The 16567-nt window shown below is 39.0% G+C and overlaps 1 protein-coding gene across 1 annotated transcript in view; it reads right to left on the reverse strand.

Moving 5' to 3' along the window:
• The window catches only part of DOK6 (docking protein 6), a 244803-nt gene that overhangs the window by 59967 nt on the left and 168269 nt on the right, over window positions 1-16567 (reverse strand). The window contains exon 6 of the mRNA XM_033065451.2: window positions 1563-1701. Coding sequence (XP_032921342.1) covers window positions 1563-1701 — 139 coding nt within the window. The remainder of the gene's footprint in view (window positions 1-1562; window positions 1702-16567) is intronic.

A 16567-nucleotide genomic window follows, 5' to 3' on the forward strand; every position in this document is an offset into this window, starting at 1 on the left:
TCATCTGATGGCAGAATGGAAATGGCTTCGCAAAGCAGCAAAACTGCTAATTGATGGGTGGAAGAGCTGAATGTGTTTCCTTCTGTAAAAGGAAAATCTTGTGTGATCCTGGTCTAAGCATTTATTATGGCAGCATGAAAATGTTCTAATTTCTGTTACTGGTGTAGACACTTTAATAGCAAACACATTACAAAATAATGATGTGTTTTTCCTCATTTTTTCCCCTCATTCAATTACTTTCTGCCCAGCAGAATGCAGTGTTTTTTTGCCAGCAGATCTACTACTTCACATTATCTTCCATTTATTCTACCTTTTGTTGGACTTAGCAGCAATTGCTCCTTATTAATCATGATTGTAAACTCTCGTCTTCCTGCATTTCCTGTCCAAAGTTTGTGCACCTCAACTATCATGCAAAGGCTCCTATTTTGCCTAGTTTTATGAAAAAATCCATATTCTTTTTCATAAAGCACCAATTCAGGTTCTCATGACAGACATGCAAAATCTGAGAGGCACATTCAATGCAGCAGACTGTTGACATGGAAATCTAAGTATTTTTCTAGTTTATTTTTCAGTGAATGAGGAAAAGTGTGTCTCTGCCCATGGTGGGGGAAGTTGGGACTAGATGATCTTTAAGCACCAGTTCCATGCCTTAAGATTCTCTGACTGGCTCTCTGACTTATCTGAGGACTAATTACAAAAAGTTGAACATTGGGGTCTTAGGTTGGTTCTTGCAAGTGCCTTTGTCTCAGCAGAGTGAAAAAGTATTTTGACACTGTTGGAGTGTGGGGGATAGATCCATATAAGTCATGTCTGCATGACTGGAGGCATGTACAGTGTGGAGGAGGAAAAGAAGGAAATGCCACAATTAACCTGAAATCTCTGTCTAGAGAAGAAGATATGCAGAGACTCATGGTCATCTCAGAAGAAAAGCAAGCAGACTAGGTTCCCTGGCCTGAAAGTCAGCTTTCCAGAACAATCATTAAAGACCATCTCTACTTCTAAGCATCCAGGGAAAGCATTTTTCTTGCTGTCTTAAAAGAACTCCAAGTTTTTCTATAGTAGTCACTTAAACACAGCCTGTGCAAACTGGAAATTCTGAACACAAAATAATAAAGAAAGCTCTATGAGAACTCAATTGTATTGCTACTAATAAGGTAGGTGAAGCAATTTCTTCCAGGGTTTAAGAAAAACAGAACATGTCTGCTGTCACCTAGAAGTATTTATACTGGTTTTTTTTTCCCACCTGTGAGGCCATGAGGAGCAATTAAAACTCATTCATCAGTGGTCAACACGACAGCTAAAATTTTAATCTTTGAGTAACAGAGCCACAATTTCAGAGAAGGTGATCATAGATCTCTTGTCTAATGACAAGACTGTCATTACATGTCCCAAAAAGTCACCTACAAAAGAGCACACTGAAGATCCCTGACCATGAAAATACAGAAATCTGAAAGTTTGTTTCGTCTCAGCCACACAGCCGATATTATCGTTACAGATGAATCCACTGACTTTGGTTTATCACCAATTTTAATAAGTTTAAAACCTTGGTAAAAGGACCTTACCCTTGCCTTCTGCTCCATTTCCATCATTAATCTTTCATGTTGCTCGGCTATTGCCAGTGTTGCAGAATGGACTTTCTGATATATCATTTCTCCTTCTCGTGTTTGAAAGGTGAACAGCCCTTCTCCTGTGTCACACATCCTGCAGGGAGATTTAAGCAGAACAGAAGGAAAAAAATAAGTATTGAGTAATTTTTTTGTCTAACTATTATAAAAAGTGCATACCTTACAGTAGCAAATACCAAATTTAGAAATTCCAAACACCGAACATCTGCAGTTATTTTTAACATCGGAGAGAGACATATTCCAAGCGATGGGCAGAACTTCATTAACAGATTTTTAAAATTCATTTTTAATTATCATCTGGACAGTGAAAAAGAAGCTTTAGCATGGAAGAAAAACTTGAGGCAATAGTCAGTTATTTCTGTCATTTTTTCCAAATGTCTGCACCAGTAAGTGAGAGCTGAATTTAATAATTTTAGCCAATTTATGCCACATATACGTAGTACATTGCGACTTTGAAAAGTTGACATTTTAAGAGAATACTGACCAACTGCAAATGTCATTAAAAGGGTTAAATTATCACTACCTCTGTCAGTACATTTATGTGAGGCAGCATCCAAAACTGGTAATTACAAAATCCATTCAGTCAATTTGAGAATAGGAAAAGTTTCTGTTGTAAAAGAAGATTAAATAATGGAAAAAACCCTCCAGAAATAAAATTTACTTTCTTCTTTTGTGAGACAGCTGCTGTTATCCCCATGTGTGATATCAGTGTGGCATTATTCTGAGAAGGAAGAGTGGTACATAGTAAATACAATGACAAAAAGATCTGTGAAATACAGGAAATAGGAGTAGGAAATAATGTTAGATTGCTGTGTGACCATTACTTGGAGGACATACATGCTGTTATGCAGTAGTGCAATTTAATGTATTTATATTACCAGTTCTATTATATTATCAGTATCTGATTTACATACTTTTTATAGACTACTTGCAGTTTTAGAAATGGAATTTCAAATATCCATTTTATTTGGTCTGATACCTCCTGTAAAGATTTTCAGTTATCTGTGACAGAAAACTGTTGACTTGAGTCACTGATGTATAGCATGCCTCAACAATAGAGAGATTTTGATTTGCCTTAAAATATCAGATTCCTTTAATATTTTGGATGTTTACATCATTTTTAAGGAAATCAAATTTTTTTAATATCCCAGCACTTTCAGCGTGGTCTCAGAAAGCCCAAACCATAAAGAATTTCAAAAATTTTAGGAAAATGTGTCTCAAATAGCTCAATATTCAAATGGGTTTTAAAATAAAATCTTTAGAATTTTCACCCAATTCTGTATCATTATTCATGCATTAAATGCGAAAAAAATTCCTATCAAATGAAAATACAGATCTATATTATTTTAATTAAATAATAATTTAAATATGTGTCCTACTATATTACATGTGCGCACACACACACACACACACACACAATTATACTGCAGCTTTTTGAAAAGACAGTACTTTTTTTTATGAGACATATCTTTTTGTCAAATTAGAATATGGCTTCCTAAATAATTTAATTAAAAAAGTCATCTGAACAGGACTCTTATGCTATATAAGGGACTGCCGAGAGTTCAGCAGTTGCTTCTGATTGCAAAGTGGACCAGTGAAAATAAAACCTTATTAACACTTACAAAATCTTTTCCTATTCACTGGAGGAGACATGCTACTGACAGCCTCCTACCATGTCTGTGTTTGGGAAGGACAGAAAGTATCAGAGGCAGAAACAGTAAACAGAGGTGCTTCTGGAAAATACCTGGTGAAAATACTTTATAGTGATCAACTGAGGTGTTGAAAAGAAATTCATAGTCTTAACACCATATTATTAAGAATATTATCAAGAATATTATCCATAATTCTGGAATATTACCAGTTTTCTTAATTTAAAAAATAAGTAAAATGAAATGAAATGAAATGAAATGAAATGAAATAAAATAAAATAAAATAAAATAAAATAAAATAAAATAAAATAAAATAAAATAAAATAAAATAAAATTCATTTTATAGATAGCTATTTTTTAATCAGTGTTAATGTGGTATGCTAATTAAGAGATAAAAAAAAAGAGCTTTTTGTATTAAATTCCAATGGAGATCAAGATCCCTGCTGTAAACATTTAAGATCTATTATATCCTTAGACACAGTCCTACAAAGAGCTTCTGGTGGAAATAAAATGTCCCCAGAGTTTTGTGACATTATGGCAACAGCCTTTGAGATCCCTCAGGGCATCATATAGCCAGTACTCTGCTTTTGTGTAAAGAAATCTTAATAAAATTCAAACAGCGTGAAATGGAAAGTCTGGAAAAAAGGATGGGGTTTCAGAAACTGAAGGAAAATATGATCTTTTTGTTGGTTTCAGAGGATGAAAAATCCTACAGAGAGAAAAACAAGGAAGCAGGCAACGGGGCATGATTAATGTTCAGGGCTTAGCTGCCCGTTTTCACCATGCAAAACCCAACCACCCGCACAGCTACCAGAGTAAGGTCTGTCCCTGGCGGAGGCACTGGTGCAGGCTGTGGCACTGCCCTGCCCCTCACCCACTGCACAGGACTCTGCCCTGCTGCCCAGCCTCAGCTGTGGTGGACGTGTCACGTCAGTGTTGGAAAGCCATTGCCACCAGCCTCCCCGCGAGGGCTGCCCTGGCTAATGATGGATGGTACGCACACAGCTGCTCGCAATTGGAGGTGAAGGAGAATTATAGAAATCATTTGTTAAAGTGCTGAATTCCCCTAGCTCGACTTGAAGGTTTAATAGGACTTAAAGCCCCAAAGAATTAAGCATTGTTACTTGGCACATCTGAATCAGGTGAAAGCAGCAAAAATTGTTAGCATAAAACTTTCTTCCATTAAAACTTCTTATGAATAATCTGTCTCCCAAGGAGATAAATCCCTTTGCCATAGTAAAGTTTTGCTGTTTATCTCTTCAAAATCTCTTATTCCTTTACTCAGGTGAAAATCTAAGTTTAAAATCTTCTAGTCTAGTCTAATCTAGTCCAGTCTAGTCCTGTCTATTATTCCATTCCATTCCATTCCATTCCATTCCATTCCATTCCATTCCATTCCATGATCAGTAGCCTCATTTTTTCATTTCATTATTTTAGTCTTCATAGAACAAGGAAACATAGATGAAGAAAATGAAGATGGGAACATGGAAAGAGTGCTCTCCAAAGCTTAAGGGTTTTGCCACAAAAGCAAAACCTTTAGATATCTGGCCAATGGGGACACACAAGCCTATGAGCTGAAACAGGACTTATCTTGCTCTATTTATAGTCCAAACAAAGTCAGTAGAACAAAAAGCTATTATGTCTATGGCCCTTCTAGACGCCAGCTAACTGTCCCTATAAAGTTCCAATTTCGGGTTTAGCCTTGCTAATGTGTTGTTAATTTCTCTATGTTCAAAGCATACATGGTTGATCAGTTGCCAATTTAATAACATTTTAATAACTTTTACATGCCCCGAAATCACTTTGGAGAAAAGTCAGGACAAAGGTCTGGGCCTCTTTATTCCTGCAATGCAGTCCTACCAACTCAGTATGACCTTCACTGTCAGAAAAATGTCACTGATTTTGTATACTTTAATTTTTTTATGAGATACTTGCAGTCTGCGGGTGCTTGAAAAATGCTGATCTATTTCTGTGTTTTTCAACTTTAAAATGGGGATGTCATTAACCTATGCTTTAAGATATTTAAGGATTCAATGCATTAAAATGTATGAAGTGCTTTGACTGAAATAGGAAAGTGCATTTTTTTTCATATATTATTACAGAATGATATAACTGGACAGACAGCAACACCACCAGATAAACAATGCAGTAAATAGTTGCAATTTTCAATATTCTTTAACTACTGTAAAACTTTTCACAACTGTCACCATTAGCAGATCTGGCTTGAGAACCAGGAGAAAGAACAGAGAGATTGTGAGAGCTCAGCTTTTGGTCTAGGACAAACGGTATTCAGAGATCAACATTGAAAGTTCTTGATTTTATTGAAGGCAGAATTTCTGTTTAAGCCAAAGAGATTTTTCTACCACTATTGCCAGACATTTTTCAACATTTCCCAAACTCATACAATGGTTTCCCACTACCTTTGCTTACTATTTAAGTTCAGCCTTTTAGATAAGAATCAATACTGTATATTAACCATGCAGAATTCCCCTCGAAAAGGAAACTTATTTGACTTGAACAACATTTTCCCAGATAGAAGTTCATGCTGTCATGTCATGGGTGAAATAGTTTAAAAGTTAACAGCACAATATTCAGCAACTGCATGAGAGGACAAGAATTTTATGTATCAGCTTCATTATTTCCGTTCGGGGTAAAATGTATTTTCACAAACATAAAGGTTGAATGACAACTAAAATACCCAGAAAAATTCTTTCCCTGTTTTAAAATAAAGGATAACTTACAACTGTAAGTAGAAAAACTTTACATCTTAATATATCTAGGTTTAATTTTTAATGAATTTGACTGATTTAGTTTTATCAATAAATAACTTAGAACTAAAGAAATAATGGTTCAAATGTATCAAATTGCATACAAATAGCTAAAAAGAGGTAAACATCCTGAAATAGAAACTGAAAAAATCATTAAAATGTTTACTATTAATGACTAATTGCTACTAATAACTATAGATAACAATAACTAATAGGCAATAAATAACTATCTTACTTTAGCACTTCTAGTTCTTGAAATAGAAATACACTTTGAATTCTTAAACGAGAACAGATCATTAGTATGTAATGTCCAGTAACCTGTACCAAACTGGATGTAATTGCTGGTGCATACTCCACAGCTGGAGCTTGAAATGTGGTTTCATTAAAAGAGCTGTTTACTCAGACACTTTGAGGCCCAAAAATTAAGTTCATAAAATAAGAGAATCACAGAATTGTTAGAGTTGGAAGGGACCTCTGGAAATCATCTAGTCCAACTCACCCTTTCAAGGCAGGGTCGCCTAGAGCAGGTAACACAAAAACTTCTCCAGGTGAATTTTAAATGCCTCCAGAGAGGGAGATTCCATGACCTCCCTGACCAGGCTGTTCCAGTTCTCTGCCACCCTCAATGTGAAGAAGTTCTTCCTCATGCTGAGGTGAAACTTCTTGAGTTTCAGTTTATGACTCCTTGTCCTGTCACTGGGCATCACTGAAAAGAGCCTGGCACCATCCTTTTGACACTCAGCTTTGAGATGTTTATATGTATGATGAGATCCCCTTTCAGTCTTCTCTTCTCCAGACAAAACAGGCCCAGCTCCCACAATCTCTCCTTACAGGAGACATGCTCCAGACCCCAAATCATCTTCTGAGCCTTCTCAGGAGCTCCTTGTCTTTCTTTTAGGATCCCAGAACTCGACACAGCACTGCAGATATGGCCTCACCAGGGCTGAGTGAGAGGGGCAGGATCACCTCCTTGACCTGCTGGCCACACTCTTCCTAATGCACCCCAGGATCCCAAAGGCCCTCCTGGCCACTAGGGCATTGTTGGCTCACGGCCAGCTTGTCACCCACCAGGACTCCCAGGTCCTTCTCCGCAGAGCTGCTCCCCAGCAGGTCAGCCCCAACCTGTGCTGATACTGGGGGTCATCCCTCCCCAGGGGCAGGACCCTGCACTTGCCCTTGTTGAATCTCATTTGTTTCTCTCACTCAAGTCTCCAGCCTATGAAGGCTCCACTGAATGAGCCTTCAGCTGTATCAGCCACTCCTCCAGTTTTGTATCATCAAACTTGTTGAGGGTATGTTCTATCCCTTCATCCAGGTCATTGATAAACAAGTTGAATAAGGCCAGAGCCAGTTCTGATCCCTGGGGAATGCCACTGACTGCAGCTCCAGCTGGATTCTCCTCCTCTGATCATGACCTCTGAGCTCTGCCTTGATGTACCTCACAAGTGTTTAACTAGCTAACTGTTCATTTCCTGTAGGCCAAAGAAGGTAGTCAGATGGCATATATGGGACCAGGACTGTTACTTCTAAGATGAATAGTAACTAAAAGTCAGATGCTCTTTAAAGCCTTGAAGCTGTGGTGTCAGTCATGAAAAGAGCTCAACTAATTGGTATGCACTATCCAACTCTGAACTGAGACATTTATCGTGTTCCTACAGCTCTGATTTTTTTAAAAAGTGGTGGAAACTAGCAATTTTGCCTTCAATTTAATTAGATTAACAGTGGAGACACACAAACACTATCTCTCTTGTGGATATCTAACTTCTGTTCTTTCCTTGTTTGTTGTTATCTTAACTTGAGCTAAGCCATTTTGACATAAATCCTGTTTGTTCTTTGTGTGCAAGGATGATACACACAGCATACACTAAAGGCAGGCCAGCTAAGCAGCAGACCTCACTATAAAATGAATGTAAATCTTCCCTGAGGGTCCAAATTCTTTGCATATTCCAGCCTTCAACATATGCTAGCTTGCTTCCTGCCAAAATTATTCTTTTCTGAGAAAAACAAAACAAAACAAAATAAAACAAAACAAATCAAAATGAAATGAAACAAAACAAAACAAAACAAAAAAATAAGGAAAGCAAATAAACTCTTTGTGGTAGGAGCATATCTAGATAAAAAACTTCCTTTCTGCCTAGGAATACAGTGATTTCACGAGTACAAGCCGCACTGAGTATAAGCCACATCTCTGGGTGTTGGCAAATATTTCGTTTTTTGTCCATAAATAAGCCGCACCGGAGTATAAGCCGCTCTGTCATTTGCAGCGAGGACCCACGTGCAACAAAGTTGCCAAATAGTAACGGAACCACAGCAGGGCAGGGTTTACTGGCTCGGCTCGGGCTGTGCAGGCTTGGCCCGCTTGGGGCTGCTGACGGGGCCAGGTGGCCCAGCTCGGTGGGGCCGCTTGGCGGGGCCTCTCGGGGCTGGCCGCCGCCTCTGGGGTCACTTGCCCCGGCCCCGCTCCCGACGCGGCGGCGGCGGGCGAGCGCGGAGCACACGCCCCAGTCCCGGCGTGGCAGCGGCAGGCGAGCACGGAGCGCCCCCTGCTCCCGCCGCGGCAGCGGAGAGCGGGGGCGGAGCCCCCCGCCTCCTCCCCGAGCCATGGGGATGTCAGCATAGCCTCTCCCTCACCTGAAGTAGGGAACTCCCCTGCCTCCCTCCCTCCCCCCACGCTGCCAGCGCTGAGCTGGCCCCACCCGCCATGCAACACAGTATCCAATTTGTAACAATCGTGAAATCCTGGGTTTTACTGGCAGGCGCTCGGCTCGGCACCCTGGCTGGCACTTCTGGGGTTGTAAATGTCAGAAAATTGTTCACATATTAGCCACTCCTGAATATTAGCCGCATTTCCGGTTTGAGAGCAAAATTTTAGTCAAAATGGTGCGGCTTGTATTCGTGAAATTACTGTACTTATCAAGACAACTGAAAAATAAACTATGCATGTTTTTATGAAATTGAGAACCAACTTCTATGTTGAAAGGATAGAAAAACAAAGGCAGAAAAAAGTTTTAAGAATTTCTAACTAACTATAGAACAGGGGAAAAAAGGGATACTTTGTGTCTTATGTTGCAACGTAAGTTGTAGCCAAAAGTATATTCTACCACCATCTCCATAAGCTGCTGAAACCAGGTGGGGCAGCAGTGGTTCATCTCTTCCATGACACATCCTTGATAAATCCCCCTGGGGATATCTTCTGCTAAAGGGCCATTGAGTCACTGCATGACTCATAAAATAGCATCATCCCATTTTGAGATGCTCCACCCAGGGAAAGGAACCAAGCATTCCCATCTGGATATAATCTGAGATTTGTAACACCATGGACAACCTTTACCTACTGGATTCCCAGAGGACAAGAGCTCCACAACCACCACTGGACCTTCAGAGAAAGATAAGACCCTTCTATAGGATCACTGCTTCAACAGAACCACATCTATGGCTCCAACAGGACTGCAGCCACCATTTAATCAGACTGCTACCACCACCCTGACCAACAGGGTGTCAGGTTGTATCCTGACTCTGTCAGTTTAAGCCAGTGTTTCTGTATTATTGCCTTTATCTTAATTTTCCTATTAAATTGTAGCTCTGCCTTGGTATCTGCCACTGGTTTGCTTTCAAACTAGCACACTTTGTGGGGGGAATCCATAAGGAAATAAGGTAACTTCATAAACAGAAAATGTATGTGACTTAGGAAAGTGCTATGGGTGAAGCAAAGAGAAGACAATTAATAGAAAATATGCACAAAGTAGAAATTATTCAGGTATGCAACTTTGACAGCAGACATGGTCATAAAGACCCAAAGCTGGGATGAGGTTGGTGGAAGCAGGGAACAAGTCTTGTGAAAAAAATAATGATTGGGAAATGAAGATCACCAAGGTGAAGTACAGCATTGATACAAAGTACAACATCCAGGAGTAAACAGAGAATCTGAGTGTGGTATGCTACATATTCCCCAGGGAATAATGAGTTAAACTGCCATGCCTCGCTGTCAGTATTTTAGAGTTTTATCTGGAGTGTCAAAAGAATATCCTGAAAATTTCATGATCTGAGAAGCAAATAATGAAAATGTTCTGATATATGAGGCGTCTTCTTGCCCTCCTTAATCATGGTTATTTACTGGCAAGAATGTACAACAAGAAAAAGCAATTATGCATGCTATCTACTAATTGCCTGCCATAGACATTCCTCCATAACACTTATTGTCATGTTTTTGCACTTAAGCTGAGGTGGGAAACTTTACACTGCTCTTGAATATACTTATGAGATATAGATTGTGAAATATCCTTGAATTTGGCCTGACAATACAGAGAATTTTGAATATTATTAAAAATATATATGTATCTAAATATATACATCTGAAGAAACAACTTTGAATATTATCACACCTCTGATATGGCTCAAACTTGATCATGGAGCTTAGCCCTGAAGATTTCTTCAAGGTCAGATCTCGTGCTTTTTGAGTCATCCTCAGTGTTTTCAACTAAATGTACTAAGGGATCTCCATGCTATCAGTGTAGCTTTCCTTCTAAGGCCATTTATAGAAACATTTTGCAATTCTGAGAAGGAAAACGCTCACAGATGGAGTGAGAATGATTGATGATGATTTGCTGGCAGGTAGGTGGAACTCCACCACTCAGAGAAATCCAGCAGTCCTTCTCTAATATTACCTAGAGGATCTTAATGCATTCTGAGTTGCAAATCTTTTAAAGACCTTTTATGCAGTCATGGTAACAAAAATCTTATGTGCTAGTCTTATGAATACGCTGCTAGTCTTTCTGAGCAGAGATGTGATACCCTAAAAATTTTCCCTCTTACAGGGAGACTTAGAGGGTGACTCACGATGTGAGTGAATACTATTTTTTCATTATAAGATTATTTCTTTTTCTGCCTAAACCAGAAACCACTTAAGTAGTATAATGTACCAGAAACAAAAATTTTCTCATGAAAACATATTTTTCTTTGTTTTGTCCAATAGGATACATTTCAGTACTGGTGGTAATTGGGATACTTCTTTTTTTTCATTGACTGTGCTGCCTCTATAGCCACTGTGATGCCCTCTGTGATAGCACATTTAGACGATTGGGCCATACAAGGGACACCAACTCATTTCTGCATGCCAGATGCTTTCCACTTTTTGCTTAATGGAAGTGTAGAAAATGGTCTGTGACTTTGTCTAGACTACATCAATAATTGTACACTAACACTATAATCCTCTATTTCATTCCCACAGGGTTTACTCCCGTCTATCATAGGACACAGTGGAAAAAGGTATCCTTTAGATTTTTTTTCCTGAGGTTCAGTTTTGATAAGAAGGAGGATTCTATCTGGGACTTATTTCAGAACACTTATTTGGTTGCTACCAAGCCATCCTGACTCTTATCATTAAAATGTTCTTGTTTATATACATTACTTTGGTATTTCAGAATAAAATTAGATAGTGCTGAAGAGTTAAAGATAGCAAATAATTCTCAATGCTGGTTACAACATAAAAAGCAGCAAATTGGACTCGAAGTCATGCATAAAAGGTGGATATTGATGTGCAATTATGAAGTATGTCCATAGGTAATGGCAAACATGATGTGCAGAGGCTCTGTTTTCTATTTCCTAGATCCTAGAAACTAAGCTATGGTGTGAAGTCAAGTATCCACCAAAGCTGCTCTATCACTCCTCAGCTGGACAGGGGAGAAAAAATATAAGGAAAGGTGTCTGAATTGAGATAAGGACAGGGAAAAATCAGACACCAGTTACTGTCACAGGCAGACTCAGCTTGAGGAGAGTGTTTGAATTTATTGGCAACCAAATCAGAACAGGCTAATGAGAAGTAAACCTAAATCTTAAGAATATTTTCCATCATCTCCTTCTTTACTGGGTTTAATTTTTTTCCTGATTCTCCACCTCCTTCCCTCCAGTAGTGCAGGGCAATGGAGAAAGGGGGCTGCTGTCCATTCATTGTTTCTGCCGCTCCCTCCTCCTCAGTGGGAGGACTTCTCACACTCTTTCCTTGCTCCAGCATTGGATCCTTCCCACAGGAGATAGCCCTCCATGAACTTACACTACATAAGTCTGTCCCACAGGCTGCAGTCCTTCACAAACTGCTCTGGCATAGATGGCTCCTGGTAGATTGTTCCAGTGTGACTGCTCCCAATGGGGACAAAGGTCCTTCAAGGCAATCTGCTCCAGTGTGGGTTCCTCTCTCCATGAGGACACAGGTTGCTGCCAAGAGCCTATTCCAGTCCAGGCTTCCCACAGGGTCACAGCCCCCTTTGGGATCTATCTGCTCCACTGTGGGGTCCTCCATGGCTGCAAGTGGATCTCTGCTCCATCATGGATTTTCACAGATTGCAGGGGCACAGCTGCCGCACCATAGTCTGTACCACTGCTGGGGGATCCCAGCTCCAGTGCCTGGAACATCTCCGGCCCCTCCTTCTCCACTGGCCTTGGGGTCTGCAGGGCTGTATCTCACATATTCTGCCTCCTCTCTCTGGCTGCAGTTGCTGGTTTCTTTTCCTCGCTTCATAAATACATTATCCCGTAGGGTTACCACTGACACTGATGGGCTTGGCCTTGGCCAGCAGCAGGTCTGTCTTGGAATTACCTGGCACTGGCTCTGTCAGACATGGGGGAAGCTTCTGGCAGCTGCTTCTGTAGTCCCCTTGCTACCAAAGCCTTGTCACACAAACCCAATACACCCAACACCCAAGACATTGTTTCTGACTGCTAGAAGCAACACTTTGTAGTCTAACAAGTAGAATCCAAATACCATACCATAATTACATTATTTGTCTCTTCCTGCTTTATAGATATTTTTATCAAACATTACCTAGACATTTTGATGGGGGCAACTGAACTATACTGTTTGTGTTTCATTACCTCTAAGTAAGAAATATTCTATGCTACATGTGCAATTACATTCTTGCATTAGTATTCAGCTCATATTATTTAGGAAATCAGTGCAGGTAATTAATGCATATGTATATACAAAACAACCCACTTTATGGAGACTTTTGACACTGTAAGATTTTCTTTAAAGAAAAAGCCACATTTATTAAAAACAAAGAGAGGGTAATAAAGCCAATTATTGACCAGTTCTTAAATACACAACCCATTTGCATTTTTGACAGTTTATGTAATAAAACAAACATGAAAATGCTGTTAGATAATTACTTCTGTTAATTTGGAGAGCTCAGATTTTGTTGATAATGATGAAATACTATTCAACACAATCAATACTCTTTAACTACTGGACAAGCATCTACTCCTACCAACTTTGTGAAAGATAAACCAAGAACTCATACATTACTATTATTATTTTAGTACAGAAGGAGCAGTTATCATTGGCTGTACAACACAACAACGAAAAATGCTGGTCTGATAGTTTGCAAAGATGACTAAGCTAAGTTTGTCATACTAAACATTTTCAGTGATCGTGGCTTGGCTATGATTTTTCATTTCACTTTTGTACAAGAAAGATACAATTTCTAAATCCTGGAATCCTTGATCATATGCAAATACAGATATTTCAACAGGACTTAGCAATCCTGTTAAAGGCTATTATTCCCCAACAAAGACAAATATCCCACAATAATAGCATTTAATTTCTTTTGGTGTCTTTAGGAGCAGTATAGAGGGGAAACAGCATTTAATCAGCATGAATACTGTTGACTTTGACAAATAAAAAATGTTGAGTATGGAACCCAAATAAGGCCATTACTGGTTAAAATAAGTTATAGTGTGATAGTACAGGAGCCCTGTGGCAGCACATCACTACTTGCTATAAGAAAAGCGATAAAACTTAGTGACCGAGATCTTTATTTTCTCCCTTTTTATTTTTTTCTTTTGGAGCCCTCCAGTACTGTTATCTTCAGGACTATTCCTCATCCAGGATGTTGGGGATAGAAATTCTGTCAGACTCCCTAGAGTCTGCATTATTTTCCGAACACAATGAGACATAATTCTGAAGTTAACTCAATCCTCTCTCAGGAAAGAACTGTTGTTTTAAGAAGACATTTGCCAGTTAACAGATGTTAGAACGGTAACAGCCAAGGATAAAATTGCATAGGTATAGCTGTTAATTTTATTGCATCTTTGAGAAACTTGAGATGCTTAGAAGCTGTGACCCTGCACATAATATTTGGAATATTATGCTCATGCTCATATTATGAAATATTATGCTGATCATGCTCAACTTAAAAGTAAAAAAAAAAAAATGGTCACCTCCAGGATCTATTCTGTGATCCTGGGATTCCAATTCTGTAATAATCCCCAGTTTTGCATCTGCACATACCTATAAATAGGATACCAAGAATTTAACATTTGAAATCACCTACAGGTGCATATGTTCTATAAGGTGTCACTGACCTCTTATTTGTAGATTGAATGCTATTGGAAACAAACAGTGCCTTCTGTGATGCAGGCAGATGCTGTGTTTGTGCCATTTTATTTTGACAGGTGGCATGGGAAGTAGGTATTTCCTGTGTTTTGATCAAAGTATATCCACATAAGAAGAAAAAGAAAAATTTCTGGAGGGCTGAACAGGAATGAACTAATGCAATTAATATTTTTGATTCATGAATAATAGCAGAAGAATAGAAGTAAAAATTATGAGGGAACTAATACAGAACCATATTTAGAGCCACAGAAATAGGAAAAAAAGGTGAAATAGTCAGAGGCATAATTTTAACATGCATCCAAAATGCCAGTTTTCCCAGTTTGTGAAGAGCGAATGCTGCATTCTCTCATTTCAAAACTGGGACACAAAAAGTGTGAAAAAATGCTGAAAGGAGCACCCTGAGCATTCTATGTTGAGCTTTTTGACTATTTCTAAATAAGCATTTCAAGTGTTTCTCCCACCACTTCATCATTTAAACGCTCCATCAAGAGTGATTTCAGCAATCAAAGCATTTATGAACAGCCATTTCTCTGAACCTTTTAGCACATTGTGATTTTATTGTGTGGGGATTTAAGCACTGCTGTCTTCTCTCAATGTCAGTCCACCTTCAAGGTATGAGAGATACTGCTTTGACCACTGTGGCCACAGAGGAATTTTCAGAAAGTCATATGCAAATATTATGGGCACACAAGGCTGTCCACTCACCATGCTATGTACATACACTGAGGAGTAATTAACCTATGCTAATGACATCCAAGGACTCATCACCACTAATCTCAGAACCAGTGGGTTGTCACCTCTGGTTTGGATGCATCCTGCCACAGCAGTGACCCCAGGGATAGGCAATAGCACTAGAGATGAGACAAGGCAGGGACTTGTTTAAAAACCCCAAAGTCATATCAGTCAGACGCTGAATTAGAATTTAAGATCTCGGCTGAAGGCCGTGGTTCTGGTCTGAACTTTAGCTAGACACGTATGCTGACACCAGTGGTCAAATAATGCCTTCAGTGGCAAACTGAGTGTGCAATTACATCAAAAAATAATCACAGAGAACCTACAACCCCCACCACCAGCATTAAAAATTCATTGAACTTGCACCAACTTTCTACGTGTGGTATTTAATTTAGTGAGGAAACATGACTTCACCCCTACTTGCTTTAACTTTTCCTCTTTGACAGAAGTCAGGCAGAAGTGGACAGATTTTTCTTGTTTTCTCAATTGCAAAGAGTGGCAATTCTGTAATGGCTCAAACAACTCCCACGGCATTCACCAGGCATCTCTGGCTCCAAGTTTGGTTGTGTATAAGACATTCTTGTGCTAGGCCTTTCCAGCAGTGGAAAAACGGTCTGCAAGGTTTTCTCATTAGCCTGATAGCTAAAATCAATTTTCGTCTGTGTTCAGGTAAGTGGCAGCTTGACAACATCTTGAGAATCCTCAAAATATTTCATATCCTCAAAACAGTTACCTAAAATTTCGTTACATAAAAACAGGCACTTCTTACAATTACATAAGTAAGTGGGAGGGAAAAGGTATAACAGGATAAAATAAGTGTAGAAACAAAGAAATTGAAGTAGAGAGTCCTGCTGAAGAAAATTCATCACAAATAATCCCACAGCTTAGATCACATTGAAAAAGAACAGGAAGAGTGTATAAAAGGATAAAAAAAAAAAAGCAGAAAGCATTATTTATAGTCACATACTTGGGCTCCCCACGTTTTCCTATTGTACCACATATAACATCTAAATCTAAATCTATAATGTCTAAAACATCATGGGATGAAATGGCCTTTTTCTGATGTTTTGATAAATGTGCATTTCCACCTCTGATTAATAACAATCAGTTATGCTGATAAGCTTCTTTTTGTTGAGTATCTATGAATTCTGTGTGAAACTACTGATGCTGTACTGGCTAAAGACTCATTTTATGCTATCTTTAGTGAGGAGTTAGCTTAAACTGAAGAGGTTTAAGCAAGAATGCTGATAACTGTGGTCATTGTGTTCATATGTCACCATTTGGTATTCCCTCAGACCAGCTCTCTGCAGAGCACTGAGATATTATTAATTGACAAGAAATGCTCCTTAACAAGTGTGCCAGAAAAGGGGAAAAACAAAGAGTGCAAAACAAATTTGGGATAGTATA

Source organism: Catharus ustulatus, chromosome 1 (assembly GCF_009819885.2).
Source record: "Catharus ustulatus isolate bCatUst1 chromosome 1, bCatUst1.pri.v2, whole genome shotgun sequence".
In the NCBI taxonomy this organism is placed as follows: Eukaryota; Metazoa; Chordata; class Aves; order Passeriformes; family Turdidae; genus Catharus; species Catharus ustulatus.